The sequence below is a fragment of the Nerophis ophidion genome, linkage group LG01 (genome assembly GCF_033978795.1).
Source record: "Nerophis ophidion isolate RoL-2023_Sa linkage group LG01, RoL_Noph_v1.0, whole genome shotgun sequence".
In the NCBI taxonomy this organism is placed as follows: domain Eukaryota; kingdom Metazoa; phylum Chordata; class Actinopteri; order Syngnathiformes; family Syngnathidae; genus Nerophis; species Nerophis ophidion.
The window spans coordinates 77,934,559-77,949,115 of NC_084611.1; the positions used below are offsets into that span (position 1 = coordinate 77,934,559).

General features: G+C 39.7%; 1 protein-coding gene and 1 long non-coding RNA gene across 2 annotated transcripts in view; one reads left to right on the forward strand and one right to left on the reverse strand.

The window, feature by feature from the left end:
* mxd4 (MAX dimerization protein 4) overlaps positions 1–14,557 on the forward strand; it is a 91,470-nt gene that overhangs the window by 74,309 nt on the left and 2,604 nt on the right. The window contains exons 4-6 of the mRNA XM_061912305.1: positions 3,530–3,644; positions 11,286–11,448; positions 14,248–14,557. The exon at positions 14,248–14,557 is cut by the window's right edge and continues 2,604 nt beyond it. Coding sequence (XP_061768289.1) covers positions 3,530–3,644; positions 11,286–11,448; positions 14,248–14,438 — 469 coding nt within the window. The 3' untranslated portion in view covers positions 14,439–14,557. The remainder of the gene's footprint in view (positions 1–3,529; positions 3,645–11,285; positions 11,449–14,247) is intronic.
* On the reverse strand, positions 2,841–7,240 carry LOC133560141 (uncharacterized). The gene is made up of 3 exons (XR_009808390.1): positions 6,855–7,240; positions 6,263–6,548; positions 2,841–4,212 (listed from the first exon to the last, which is right to left on the reverse strand). It is a non-coding gene; the product is annotated as an uncharacterized LOC133560141 (long non-coding RNA).

Sequence of the window (14,557 nt, forward strand, 5' to 3'; positions counted from 1 at the left end):
CAAATTTGTAAGCAATGGCATAACATACATATACACACAGGGTCCATTGCCAGGGTTAATGTGGTCAACATATATAAAATAAAAACTAAATAAGATAAGGCTCAGAATGGTTTCTTAACAAAACCTTTCTACATATAAAGTGCCTTTTTTTTGATTGATTGTGACTTTTATTAGTAGATTGCACAGTACAGCTGCGATGAGGTGGCGACTTGTCCAGGGTGTACACCGCCTTCCGCCCGATTGTAGCTGAGATAGGCGCCAGCGCCCTCTCGTGACCCCAAAAGGGAATAAGCGGTAGAAAATGGATGGATGGATGGATGCACAGTACAGTACATATTCCGTCCAATTGACCACTAAATGGTAACACCCCAATACGTTTTTCAACTTGTTTAAGTCGGGGTCCACGTTAATCAACATTAAACTGCCTCCAGTTGTTGCTCAGAAGAAATAAAATGACACAACTTTTCTTTTACGTATAAAAAGTGCAACATTAAACAGTTTCAAGTCAACTCAGCCTCAGATTTGGTAGTAAAAGGATATATGGGCTTATTGTTCTTCCACCATAGAAGTGTGTCAAAATATAGTTTTAATGCAATACAGCAAGCCCGAACGGGACAAGCGGTAGAAAATGGATGGACGGATGGTCTTAAATGTGCTGCTATAAAAATATTTGATATTGCTGTAGCCCTGCCTGGCTGGCCGAGGAGAGGCTGCTTGAATGCGGTGTTTGCATGTTTGACGTATTGGCAGAAGCATACTCTACTGCTGCTGAACAATGTCGGCAAACCTCCGTCCTCCATTATTGTATCGCACCGCAAAGCCGAAGTGTTCCCAAAGGGGAGATGTTAACGAGGCAGGAGGGTCTTCCAGCTCTGGCTTTTGCATGTTGTCCTTGCCCGGTCGCTGCTAGCCTGCCGTGTGTTGTGCATCGCTCTGCATTGTTTACACAACGTGCAGTGCGCTACCTAATATGTCTGTGTGGAAACTCGTTCGGTACACCTCCGAACCGAACCGAAAGCCCCGTACCGAAACGGTTCAATACAAATACACGTACCGTTACACCTCTAGTTTTACCGTAAAAATACCAGTGGTACTGTTTTTCGATTTACAATAATTTGATGTAAAAACCACGGAATTGCAATATGGTAAAATTCTGCTGACTAAGATGCCATTTTTTTTTACTGTAAAATCAGGAGATGTTCCGATGAGTTTTGTTTTGCCCATACTGATTCCAATCATCCATGAGTAAAATCGATCACATGTAAAATGTTCTATTTATTTATGGTTAGTGCTATATCAACACAGTATTTAAATTAATGACTCACTTTCTAATTACATACAATATTTTGAGAAAAAGAAAGTATACAATAGGTAAACAAAAGTCAAAACTACTATTTTAAACCTTTTGGTTTTTGCCCTCAAAGTCCTTCTGTGTCTAGGGCAGGACTCGGGAGCCTTTTTGGCTGAGAGAGCCATGAAATTCTAATATTGTAAAATATATTTCCGTAAGAGCCACATAATATTTTTTTAACAATGAATACAATGTGTGCATTTTTAAGTAAGATAAAAAAAATTTGAGTATAATACGTCTCTTATTCTTTATAACAACATTGTTATTCTGAAGCTAACCAATTATAAATTATATACTTCTTTCTATTAATGCGACCCTACTGTACCCCGAAGGACAGCTGGGGTTGGCTGAGCCACCCGCAACCTTGAACAGGTGCGGTAGGAAACGGATGGATGGATGAAATTGCATGTGAATGTTTTATTATTTGAATGTTATTTTTAACACTGTTATTTCCAGCGGAATTATTCATTACTTATCGTGTTAAGCAATGTCAGCTAAGATTTATCTGAGAGCCAGATTCAGTCGTCAAAAGAGCCACATCTGGCTCGCGAGCCATAGGTTCCCTACCCCTGGTCTAGGGAATGATTCCCCGATTTGATTTACACTTTTAAAAGTTTACTAAACACTTGTTTGTTGGTGTTTTCAAGCTGATTTAGCAGTTAGCTTTGCTATTATTGCATGTTCCTATTTCTCTCAGTGTGTAACATGTTTAGCCTCATCCTCCAATGACAATACTTGGTGATGAAACTGAAGATTCTAAGAACTGAACTTAATTTCCCCTAACGGAGATGAATATCATAAGCATTGCGTCTTCACAATGTGTATAGAGATACTGCACATAATTACATTGCTAGCCGCTAATCAACTGGGGGACTAAAAATATATACAGTGTCAGCCAGAGAGGGTATCAACTTTTGTGATCTGCATTAAAAAAGCATCAATTTGCAATGGCAATCATTTCATTTTGTACGAATATTTGCCGATATTAATCTATTGATCTATTGATCGACATATCTCTGTAAAATCTATAGATTATTTATTTATTTATTTTTACTGTCTGTGTTGTCCACATCATTTTTTAAGTTACCAACCAATATATCAGTTTTGCTTCATGTAGTGCTTCATTTGCTGTACTTGGTTTCTTGGACTTTTTGCTTTGTGATAACGCTGCTCACACGGTCACTAAGGTGGGCACTATGTTTGACAGATCAACTTTATGTGTATTAAATTTATCCATGACAGCATTTTTTTTTTTGCAAATTGTGAGGTGTGTCTGTTAAAATCATGGTTGTTTTTACAAATGATGACAGATGTGAACTAGAGCAGTGGTCCCCAACCGATTGATACCGGGCCGCAGAATAATTTTTTATAAAAAAAAAAAAAAAAACATATATATATATATATTTTTTTTAATTAAATCAACATAAAAAACACAATATACACTTACAATTAGTGCACCAACCACAAAAACCTTCCTTTTTCATGACAAAAACGTCCTTTTTTCATGACAAAAAATACATTAAAAAAAAGAACCCCCCGCCCGGGCCGCGGGACAAATTATTAAGCGTTGACCGGACCGCAGATAAAAAAAGGTTGGGGACCACTGAACTAGAGCATGTATCGTCTTTGTATGATGATGTAAATTAGATGTGGTTGTATTGTATATTAAGTATGTGTTCATGAAAGGGCATTTTATGAATTTTCTTAATTTGATTACGTGATATGGTATGATTTTATCGTCATCATTTTATTGCATGATTTTTGTATCCCTTTAATTTAGGTAGCCAGGGACTGTGGATGGAAATTAGCTATTTAGCTATAATCTGGCACAGAACATATCTGTCTTTGAGCTTAATGTTTCTGTGCATAAGACTAAACAAACAACGTACCCAAGGGAAAAATATCAAGTTTACAAACCCATCAACTAAGTGACACCAGAAAAAATGAACGATAGTTGTGATAGTACATAAAAGTGGTTCAGAAGTACAAGTGTAGGTACATGCATTTTAAGGAGAGCATGCCAATCTTCATGTCGTCATTCCTTGTCATGCAGTACTGACTCCCCCTTTCCTCGGAAATGTTTTTCTTCCCAAGAACATTGAGTCTTAAAGGTCACAACTTCGCACTTATCCTGCTACTCGATATTTGCTGACTCACCCTTCGCCTGTGTGCTTGCAGACGTGCCAAACTACGGCTGTACTTGGAGCAGCTGAAGAAGCTGGTGCCTTTGGGTCCAGACAGCACTAGACACACCACACTGAGCTTGCTGAAAAGGGCCAAGATGCTCATCAAGGTACGATAAGGGTGTGGAAAAAAAGCGAGATACTTTCTTTCTATGGTCAAAACATTTTGGGTGTACCTAAAATCCTTATGTGAGACAATGACAAACATCTTTCCATTTCTGACCGTTCTGACAATGCGGGTTAATGGGCATTCTACTGTTTCTCCCATAAAGCACTCTCAAAAATACCATTAAAAAAAACGCCATCAGCGATCCATTTACATGCCGTGACCTGCATATTTTCCAAGCTATAGTGACTTTGTTATTGAATTATCTAACACTAGGGAACTACTTTGTGACACAGCCCCACCATGCTCACAGTGCCTCAGGCTACCACCGAGAGCCAAAAGGTAATGCTACCTCCTGTAGTTGACGCTACTGCTGCCACTGCTGCATCGCCTTTGAATTTAGAAAAGTTAGAATATGTGAAATAATTTGTCTAAAACCTTTATCCTCCGCCATTGATAGTGGCCTCATGTCAGTTAGCAACATATTCAGGATAGCATCAGTCAATGCAGCTGCTTGCTGTGGTGTGCAGACCTTCCTTTGCACCAAGTCGCTCATGCTGGGTTGTTTCTTTCTGAAATGAGAGAAACCATATAATGAACGCACATAGTAGCATCATTTACATTTAACTTAATACATACCTAGTTGATTTCATTAATAATTTCTGACGTAAAAGGCAAATACGCCACCACGTTAAAAAAAAGCTAAATTACATAAATCGACATTTCGTATGCAGCGTACACCAATAATAACACAGAAATGTAACTCATCAGATCAGAACTGGATCAGATATTGTACACGTTTCTGTTGTGAATAATAAAGGATTCATTTTAGGCTGCCTCTGAATAATAGCAGGAAATATTCCAGCATCTTCATAACGTTTAGTTACACTAAAGCGTCACGCAAATCTAAATATATTTATATAGCTTTATTGGGCCCGGCTACATTGATCCATTATGAAACCAACCTGAGATATTTATGTCCATTATTTGGAAATTGGTAACCGTGCGTTTTCTCTCTCAAAACGGAGTCAAATTTTTGCCGGTGACACATTTTCAGCCCCACGTTGCAACAAAGGGATAACGTTAACGTTACTCACAAAAAAGCTGAACTCATAAATGCCTGTTGCGACTCAAAACAACACAGAAAACGTTCCTAAAACTCTGAAAGTTAATACACAACAGTTGCTGGTGCTCTTCCTTAAAGGGGAACATTATCACCCGACCTATGTAAGCGTCAATATATACCTTGATGGTGCAGAAAAAAGACCATCTATTTTTTTAACCGATTTCCGAACTCTAAATGGGTGAATTTTGGCAAATTAAACGCCTTTCTGTTCATCGCGCTGGAGGCGATGACGTCAGAATGTGACGTCGCCGAGGTAATACAGCCGCCATTTTCATTTTCAACACATTACAAACACCGGGTCACAGCTCTGTTATTTTCCGTTTTTTTGACTATTTTTTGGAACCTTGGAGACATCATGCCTCGACGGTATGTTGTCGGAGGGTGTAACAACACTAACAGGGAGGGATTCAAGTTGCACCACTGGCCCGAAGATGCGAAAGTGGCAGGAAATCTGCCACCAGACCCCCATTGAATGTGCCGGAGTGTCTCCACATTTTACCGGCGATGCTAAGACAGACATGGCACAGAGATGTATGGATAACCTGCAGATGTATTTGCAACAATAGTCAACGAAATCACAAAGGTGAGTTTTGTTGATGTTGACCGCCAGCTAATCGATGCTAACATACTACGCTAATCGATGCTAACATGCTATTTACCGGCGGTGCTAAAGCAGACATGGCACAGAGATGTATGGATAACCTGCAATCGCATTTGCAACGATAGTCAACGAAATCACAAAGGTGAGTTTTGTTGATGTTGACTGCCAGCTAATCGATGCTAACATGCTATGCTAATCGACGCTAACATGCTATTTACCGGCTGTGCTAAAGCAGACATGGCACAGAGATGTATGGATAACCTGCAGATGCATTTGCAACTATATTACGTTTCCTTCCACCCACATTTAATGCGAAAACAACACTTACCAATTGACGGATTTAAGTTGCTCCCGTGTCAAAAGATGCGAAAGTCCTGATCGTTTGGTCCGCACATTTTACCGGCGATGCTAACACAGCTATTCGGCCATGCTATGACTATGAATTCGCTCAATAGCTTCAGTTTCTTCTTCAATACTTTCATACTCCAACCATCTGTTTCAATACATGCGTAATCTGTTAAATCGCTTAAGTCGCTGAAATCCGAGTTTGAATCCGAGATAATGTCGCTATATCTTGCTGTGGTATTCCCATTGTTTGTTTACATTGGCAGCACTGTATGACGTCACAAGGAAATGGCCAGTGTCTTCGCAGAGAGCGAATATAAGGCACTTTAAAGCTTTATTTAGGGATATTCCGAGACCGGTAAAATTTTGAAAAAAACTTCAAAAAAAACAAAAAGCCACTGGGAACTGATTTTTATTGTTTTTAACCCTTTTGAAATTGTGATAATGTTCCCCTTTAAAAAAATCTCCTCGTTAACAAAAGATTAAAAACACACAAAGACGGACACAACGGATCAATGTACCCGGACTCTGGACTTAAAAAGTTACGTACCGTGAGTTCCCTTCATCCATGGCTCCAACAAGTTTCCTCTACATCTGCTCCCGAAGCGATGTTGTCCTTCCGTGCCATGCGAGGTCCATGCTGCACATTTTGCAGGAAACGGTCTTCTTTGAAGTCTTTAAAGTAAAGTGTTCCCACACTTTTGGCGACTTAAGTCGTACACTTTTCTCCATTGAAGCATTAACCTCTAGATGTTTCTCCGCTGAACTATCCGTACTGTTTTCCTCTGCCATTTTTCGAATGTTTCCAGGCAAAGGAGTAGGGGTCGTCACCTGAGCTGCACATGACACAACATTAGCTGGCTAACTGCCACCTCATGAGACGTCTCCGCAGCGTATGCGCATAGCTTAGATCCAACGAATCAATGACTAAATTAGTCCTCAACTATTTTTATAATCAAATTTAATCGATTAGTTGTTGCAGCCCTAATTTAGACGTAGGTTGGGTAAACCCATTCCTTCCCTCTCATTGGGTATGATGTTTTTTTTGGTATGTGCTGCTTTGTGAAAAATGTGTCATGGTCTGACATAATCAAGGCAGCTGTCATTGTAAGTAGCTTTGTGCAAAAGGCCCCCATACTCACAGTTAGGAAGACTGATGGCTGCTTTATACTTTGAGTTGTATGTCTTTAGTCTGCAGGATTTAGTCTGTTCCAAGGACCATTGTTTTGTTTGTTGTTGAAACGGGAATCGCACTTTTCCCATCATTCTGTTTACCAGCAGTGAGTTACCATGTGGTCGTCGTCACGCTTCATTCAAAGTTTATTGTGCGTGCCGTCTCTGCTCGGAAGTCACATCCTGGTTATTGTCGCAAAATCGCCTGGCCTGAAAAGTACGAGACTTGTCTTTGACTCACCACTGGAAAAGTTCAAATACAAACAAGATCCATTCCCACACGGAGTCAAGGCATAGTTTATTTACGCCTGGTCATTTGGGCCACTTCCTTATTGAAATATCGAAACCTGTACTTTCTTTTCTTACTCAGCTGGGTTGACCTGAAAACCAAACCGGTTTCTGATCAAGTTTAAGTTTTAGTCAGTGCACATGCATGCTTTGAGTAGTTACTACAAAAATAAACCTCATATTTCTCACATTATCCGTCACCATCCTAAATAAGGGATATTTAATTAAGTTTTGGGAGGGACACAGTTACAGAAAGCTAAGAACAGGGGGGCCGGACTTCCCACCACTATTTGTCTTATTTTGTATATTCCGGAGAACCAGCATCCTCTACCTCTATTTTGGTTTATTTACAGGAGCGCTCTGTTGTTTTTAAGGACCTTTTGCTATAAAATAAGACAGAGTATCTTTATAACAGCATTTTATCTGCTGCTGCAAACATGTGTGTCCTTTCAAAGTTTTTTTTTAACCAAACACCAAGACTCAGAATAAAACCTTGAGGAAACAGCAATAGTATAACTAAAAAAATTGAACAAATTACTAATGACTGCATCTGAAGTAAACATGCCACAGCAAAAAAAAGTCGAGGACTTAAATGGGTGTCTTGAGCAATGCCTCAGTTATCTTATTCAGTGTTTTGCAACCATTGTGCCGCCGTGAAATATTGTTTGGTTTGCCATGAGAAATATATTGCAACTTCACGCAATTGGCTCCCCAAAAAAATTTTAGCAAATCAATAATTAGAATCTGCAAATAATGTGCCGTTGCTTAGTGTCTGTGCTGGGTAGAACTCGGCAGGGTAACCTTGTAATACTCCATGTCAGTAGGTGGCAGCGGGTAGTTAATTGCTTTATAAAAGTCGGTATGTGTCGGTTGAGACAAGGATGTTTTGTTGTGATCCCAATATGCACAGCAAAGCGGGAGGCAGGGTGCAGGTAAAAAGGTATGTAATGCTTAAACCAAAAATTAACAAAAGGGAAAGGGAAAGGAAAAGGCATTGGCAATGCGAAAAGAAAGTAAAACTGAACTGGCTACAAAGTAAACAGAAACAGAATGCTGGACGACAGCAAAAACTTACGGCATCCACAAAGTACATCCATGCATGACATGACAATCAACAATGTCCACACAAAGAAGGAAAGCAACAACTCAAATAGCCTTGCTTGGTAACACAAAGCAGGTGCGGGGAATAACGCTCAAAGGAAGACATGAAACTGCAACAGGAAAACACCAACAATTTTTTCTGTAAAATTCAATAAAATATATTTGCATAAGGAAAACACCAACAAAACAGGAAGGGCCACCAAGATAACAGCGCAAGACAAGAACTAAAGCACAGGAAAACACGAACAAACTCAAAACAAGGCACGACGACTGAGTGGAGTATCATTTTTTAATGTTTTCTGCTGATGGTGTGCCTTCGTATTTTTAAATGAAAAAAATGGGCCCTTGCCTCAAAAAAGTTTGAAAAACACTGATCTAAGTCATAAGTTTGGCCTCAGTATTCTCTGTTTCAGGGGTCACCAACCTTTTTGAAACCAAGAGCTACTTCTTGGGTACTGATTAATGCGAAGGGCTACCAGTTTGATACACACTTAAATAAATTGCCAGAAATAGCCAATTTGCTCAAATTACCTTCAATAAATAAATCTATACAGATAGAAAAATGGGTATTTCTGTCTGTCATTCCGTCGTACATTTTTTTTCCTTTTACGGAAGGTTTTTTATAGAGAATAATGATGAAAAAAACACTTAATTGAACGGTTTAAAAGAGGAGAAAACACGAAAAAAATGAAAATTAAATTTTGAAACATAGTTTATCTTCAATTTCAACTCTTTAAAATTCAAAATTCAACCCCAAAAAATGAAGAGAAAAACTAGCTAATTTGAATCTTTTTGAAAAAATTAAAAAAAGAATTTATGGAACATCATTAGTCATTTTTCCTGATTTCCATCCATCCATCCATTTTCTACCGCTTATTCCCTTTTTGGGGTCGCGGTGCGCGCTGGCGCCTATCTCAGCTACAATCGGGCGGAAGGCGGGGTACACCCTGGACAAGTCGCCACCTCATCGCAGGGCCAACACAGATAGACAGACAACATTCACACTCACATTCCCACACTAGGGCCAATTTAGTGTTACCAATCAACCTATCCCCAGGTGCATGTCTTTGGAAGTGGGAGGAAGCCGGAGTACCCGGAGGGAACCCACGCATTCACGGGGAGAACATGCAAACTCCACACAGGAAGATTCCTGATTTCCATTAATTTAAAAATGTTGATGACATGTTTTAAATAGGTTAAAATCCAATCTGCACTTTGTTGGAATATATAACAAATTGGACCAAGCTATATTTCTAACAAAGATTTTCCAGAACAAAAATTTTAAAAGAAATTCAAAAGACTTTGAAATAAAATTTAAATTTGATTCTACAGATTTTCTAGATTTGCCAGAATAATTTAAAAAATTTTTTTAATCATAATAAGTTTGAAGAAATATTTCGCAAATATTCTTCGTTGAAAAAACAGACGCTAAAATGAAGAATTAAATTAAAATGTATTTATTATTCTTTACAATAAAAAAAATAAATTTACTTGAACATTGATTTAAATTGTCAGGAAAGAAGAGGAAGGAATTTAAAAGTTAAAAAGATATATGTTTAAAAATCCTAAAACCATTTTTAAGGTTGTATTTTTTTCTCTAAAATTATCTTTCTGAAAGTTATAAGAAGCAAAGTAAAAAATTTTATGAATTTATTTAAACAAGTGAAGACCAAGTCTTTAAAATATTTTCTTGGATTTTCAAATTCTGTCTGAGTTTTGTCTCTCTTAGAATTAAAAATGTCGAGCAAAGCGAGACCAGCTTGCTAGTAAATAAATAACATTTGAAAAATAGACTCAGCTCACTGGTAAGTGCTGCTATTTGAGCTATTTTTAGAGCAGGCCAGCGGGCGACTCATCTGGTCCTTACGGGCTACCTGGTGCCCGCGGGCACCGTGACTTCTGTTCTGTTTGTTAGCAAGGTTAAAATGTCAATGCAAGGATCTGCCAATATGTTTACAGTGGCCCAATGTCCTCTACACCAGTGGTTCTCAAACGGGGGTACGCGTACCCCTGGGGGTACTTGAAGGTATGCCAAGGGGTACTTGAGATTTTTTTAAAACATTCTAAAAATAGCAACAATTCAAAAATCCTTGATAAATATATTTATTGAATAATACTTCAAGAAAATATGAATGTAAGTTCATAAACTGTGAAAAGAAATGCAACAATACAATATTCAGTGTTGACAGTTGGATCTTTTGTGGACATGTTCCATAAATATTGATGTTAAAGATTTATTTTTTTGTGAAGAAATGTTTAGAATGAAGTTGATAAATCCAGATGGATCTCTATTACAATCCCCAAAGAGGACACTTTAAGTTGATGATTACTTCTATGTGGAGAAATTTGCATTTAGAATTCAATCACTTGTTTATTTTTCAAGTTTTTTGTTATTTTTATATCTTTTTTCCAAATAGTTAAAATAAAAATGAGCAACATTTAAATTTAAAGTACCAATGATTGTCACACACATATTATATGTGGCGAAATTATTCTCTGCATTTGACCCATCACCCTTGATCACCCTCTGGGGGGTGAGGGGAGCAGTGAGCAGCAGCGGTGCACTGTTATACAATTTAATAAATCAGAAACTGATGACATAGTGCTGTATTATACTTCTTCATCTCTTTTTTTCAACCAAAAATGCTTTGCTCTGATTCGGGGGTACTTGAATGAAAAAAATATTCCCAGGGTGTACATCACTGAAAAAAGGTTGAGAACCACTGCTCTATACAACAGGAACACCGTAGGGTTTTTAAGAATTTACTCTAAAAATGTTTGTCTCCCGAACTTAAACTGAACCTGGGGGCCGATATGGTGTCATTCGCCCACACCTCCACGAATAGCCCTGTCCTAAACTGAGTTCACCAGTTTGTGGAGAGCGTAGCAGACATGCCATCAGCATTGTTTTGGTTGATGTCACCTTCCGTACATGATTTTTATCTTTCTGCATTTTTTTGTTTGGCTCCGACACATTTTGATGGACTGCTTTTGCGTGTGTCTGTGTGCAGAAGCTGGAGGAGCAAGACAAAAAGGCTTTAAACACGAAGGAGCAGCTGCAAAGAGAGCACCGCTACCTCAAACGCCGCCTCGAGCAGCTCTCGGTGTCAGGAAGCGTGGAGCGCATCCGCACCGACAGCATGGGCTCCACCATCTCCACCGACTCTGAACAAGGTAGGCTGACTCAGGCCGCGTTTTTCCGATATCCGCCAAGGTGACAGCTGACTGGAGTGCTCATCCGACCAAAATGAGCTGCGCCCGATGGCCTCTCCATATGTCGGTCGGGCCTTGACGCCATCACTGTTCGCTCCAACTCCGTCGTTGCATTCCTCATTGCTGTCCGCTGACCTCTAACCTCTTGACATCGCAGTGATCTTATTGACTTGATGATTATCCTCAGCCTGGACCTCAGGTGATGGCACTGGTCAATAATGTTTACACACTGTGTAATGAAATCTGGCTTTACTCTTAAGCTACTTGCTGCAGGAGATTTCTCGCTGGCATTTTGCAAGTGGTAACGTCTTAAGGATTGCTCCTTTGAAAAACAGCTGGGTCTCGCCTTGGTGCACAACTTGACGATTTTTTTACAGCGTCAGTGTAAAGTCAAGTTAGCCTTAAGGTTGGAAGTGAAGAAGTAAGGGCTGCAACTGTTAAGTGGTCTAATGTTAGAGTGTTCGCCCTGAGATCGGTAAGTTGTGAGTTCAAACCCCGGCCGAGTCATACCAAAGACTATAAAAACGGGACCCATTACCTCCATGCTTGGCACTTAGCATCAAGGGTTGGAGTTGGGGGTTAAATCACCAAAAATGACTCCCCTCACCTCCCGGAGGGTGAACAATGGGATGGGTCAAATGCAGAGGACAAATTTCAACACACCTCGTGTGTGTGTGTGACAATCATTGGTACTTTAACCAACAATTATTTTAATAGTCAATGAATCAACAATTATCTTAACAATTAATCGACTAATCGGATAATAAAGCGTACACATTTAATGACTCCAATTTTTCCATTGACTTCAAAATGCATCTTCAGTTATTTTAGGCATGTGCTTACAAACTACAAAGAAGACTAATTCATTCATAAAATAGTTATTTAAACTGTAACTGTGCTGCTCATTCAGCTGTTACAAAAATGAAAATGACTATTAAAATGTTGTTTCTTTGAAGGAAAGGAAAAGAAAATTGCATCAACAAAAAAAGCCTTGTAACATTTAAAAAAAAAAACATTTAAAATAGCAGCAAGGAAAACAAACAACAAAACCCAAAATTTAACTTCCTCAAGAAGAAAAGCCTTTTGTGGTGTTTAAAAAGCTGCACACTGATATATTAACTATTGATTAACTATTGGGTGTAGAAATGTCCGATAATATCTGTACGCCGATATTATCGGCCGATAAATGCTTAGAATGTAATATCGGAAATTATCGGTATCAGTTTCTAAAAATAAAATGAATGACTTTTCAAAACGCCGCTGTACGGAGCGCTACATATCCGGTAAAACACGGACGTAAGGAGCAGTACATCGCAGTTGCGTCTCCCAGTTAGCAGCCCCTCCCCTCTCCCCTCCCCCACACACAACACAGGAGTTGACGACTGCAGCATGAGAGCTTTACTGGCGACGCTTGATGACCTCATCAAACCGCCGCGAGCGCTGCATAACAACAACAAGAGTGTGTTGTTGCTGGTGCTGGAGCCGTGGCTTACAAGCGAGCTCGCTTGGTGACAGACTAACGACACCATGTCTATGGTATGGGATTATTTTAAAGTGTCTCTTACGGGTAAAAAAAAATGGCAATTTGCAATGACTGCAAAAAGTTGGTTATGCGAGGAGGAACCAAGACGTCTTCTTTTAATACAAGCAATTACATCGCTAACCTCTTCAAGAATTATGAGGAGATACACGTTGAATACTAACGGAAAATGAATGTGAGCCTGGTTTATAATTTCCTGTTATACAGTATGCCAGGCAGTCTTGCACTAAATGAGGATATGTTATTGTTTACTTTATTACTCTAGTATACTCTAGACCATAGGTGTCAAACTCTGGCCCGCGGGCCAATTTTTGCCCACCGTGTAATTTCATTTGGCCCTTGAGGCAATATCAAATCAACATTATAACTGGCCCGCCAGGGTTATACAGCGGTGCCGCTTTAACACCGCATTCACCGATTTCCCGGGAGACTCTCGAATTTCAGTGCCCCTCCCGAAAATCTCCCGGTGCAACCATTCTCCCGAATTCCACCCAGACAACAATATTGGGGGAGTGCCTTAAAGGCACTGCCTTCAGCGTCCTCTACAACCTGTCGTCAGGTCTGTTTTCCCTCCTCACAAACAGCGTGACAACTCTGTCACGTAATATATATGTGGCTTCTACACACATGTAAGTAAATTAAAGGCATACTTGATCAACAGCATACAGGTCACACTGAGGGTAGCCATATAAACAACTATAACACTGTTACAAATATGCGCCACACTGTGAACCCACACCAAACAACACTGACCAACACATTTTGGGAGAACATCCGCACCGTAACACAACATAAACACAACATAAACACAACAGAACAAATACCCAGAAACCCTTGCAGCACTAACTCTTCCAGACCGCTACAATATACACCCCCCACCCCCCCTGTCCTTTATTATTATTATTATTTTTTTTTTCTTTGTCATGAAAAAGGGACGTTTTTGTCATGAAAAAGGGACGTTTTTGTGGTTGATGCACTAATTGTAAGTGTATATTGTGTTTTTATGTTGATTTAATAATTAATTAATTTATTTATTTATTTATTTTTTATTTTTTAATAAAAATTAATAAAAAATTCTTCTGCGGCCCGGTACCAATCGGGCCACGGCCCGGTGGTTGGGGACCACTGCTCTAATAGACTCAATATGTAGAATTGTATCATTGATTAATTCTTGGTGACGGTTTGACACAATTAAAGTTTCCATTTCTTTCTTTTCGCAGATGTGGATATCGAAGGTATGGATTTAACCCCTGGCGAGGCAGACAGCGTGGGCAGCATCAGCGACCCTGAGGTAGAAGAAGAAGAAGAGGAGGAGGAGGAAGAGGAGGACCAGTACAGCCTCCAGAGCAGCTCCAGCGACACCAGCTACACGGCCTCACATTCCCACAGACTGCAGCCACACCACTGTTAGACTCCCATGGCCAGACGAACCCGCTTCTTCACTCGCCCAGACCACCGCCGTAACCGCCGTGACTGTTTGCAGTCTCCAGCGCCGCCCACCTCCTACATCGGAGCAGTCCACAAAGGCGG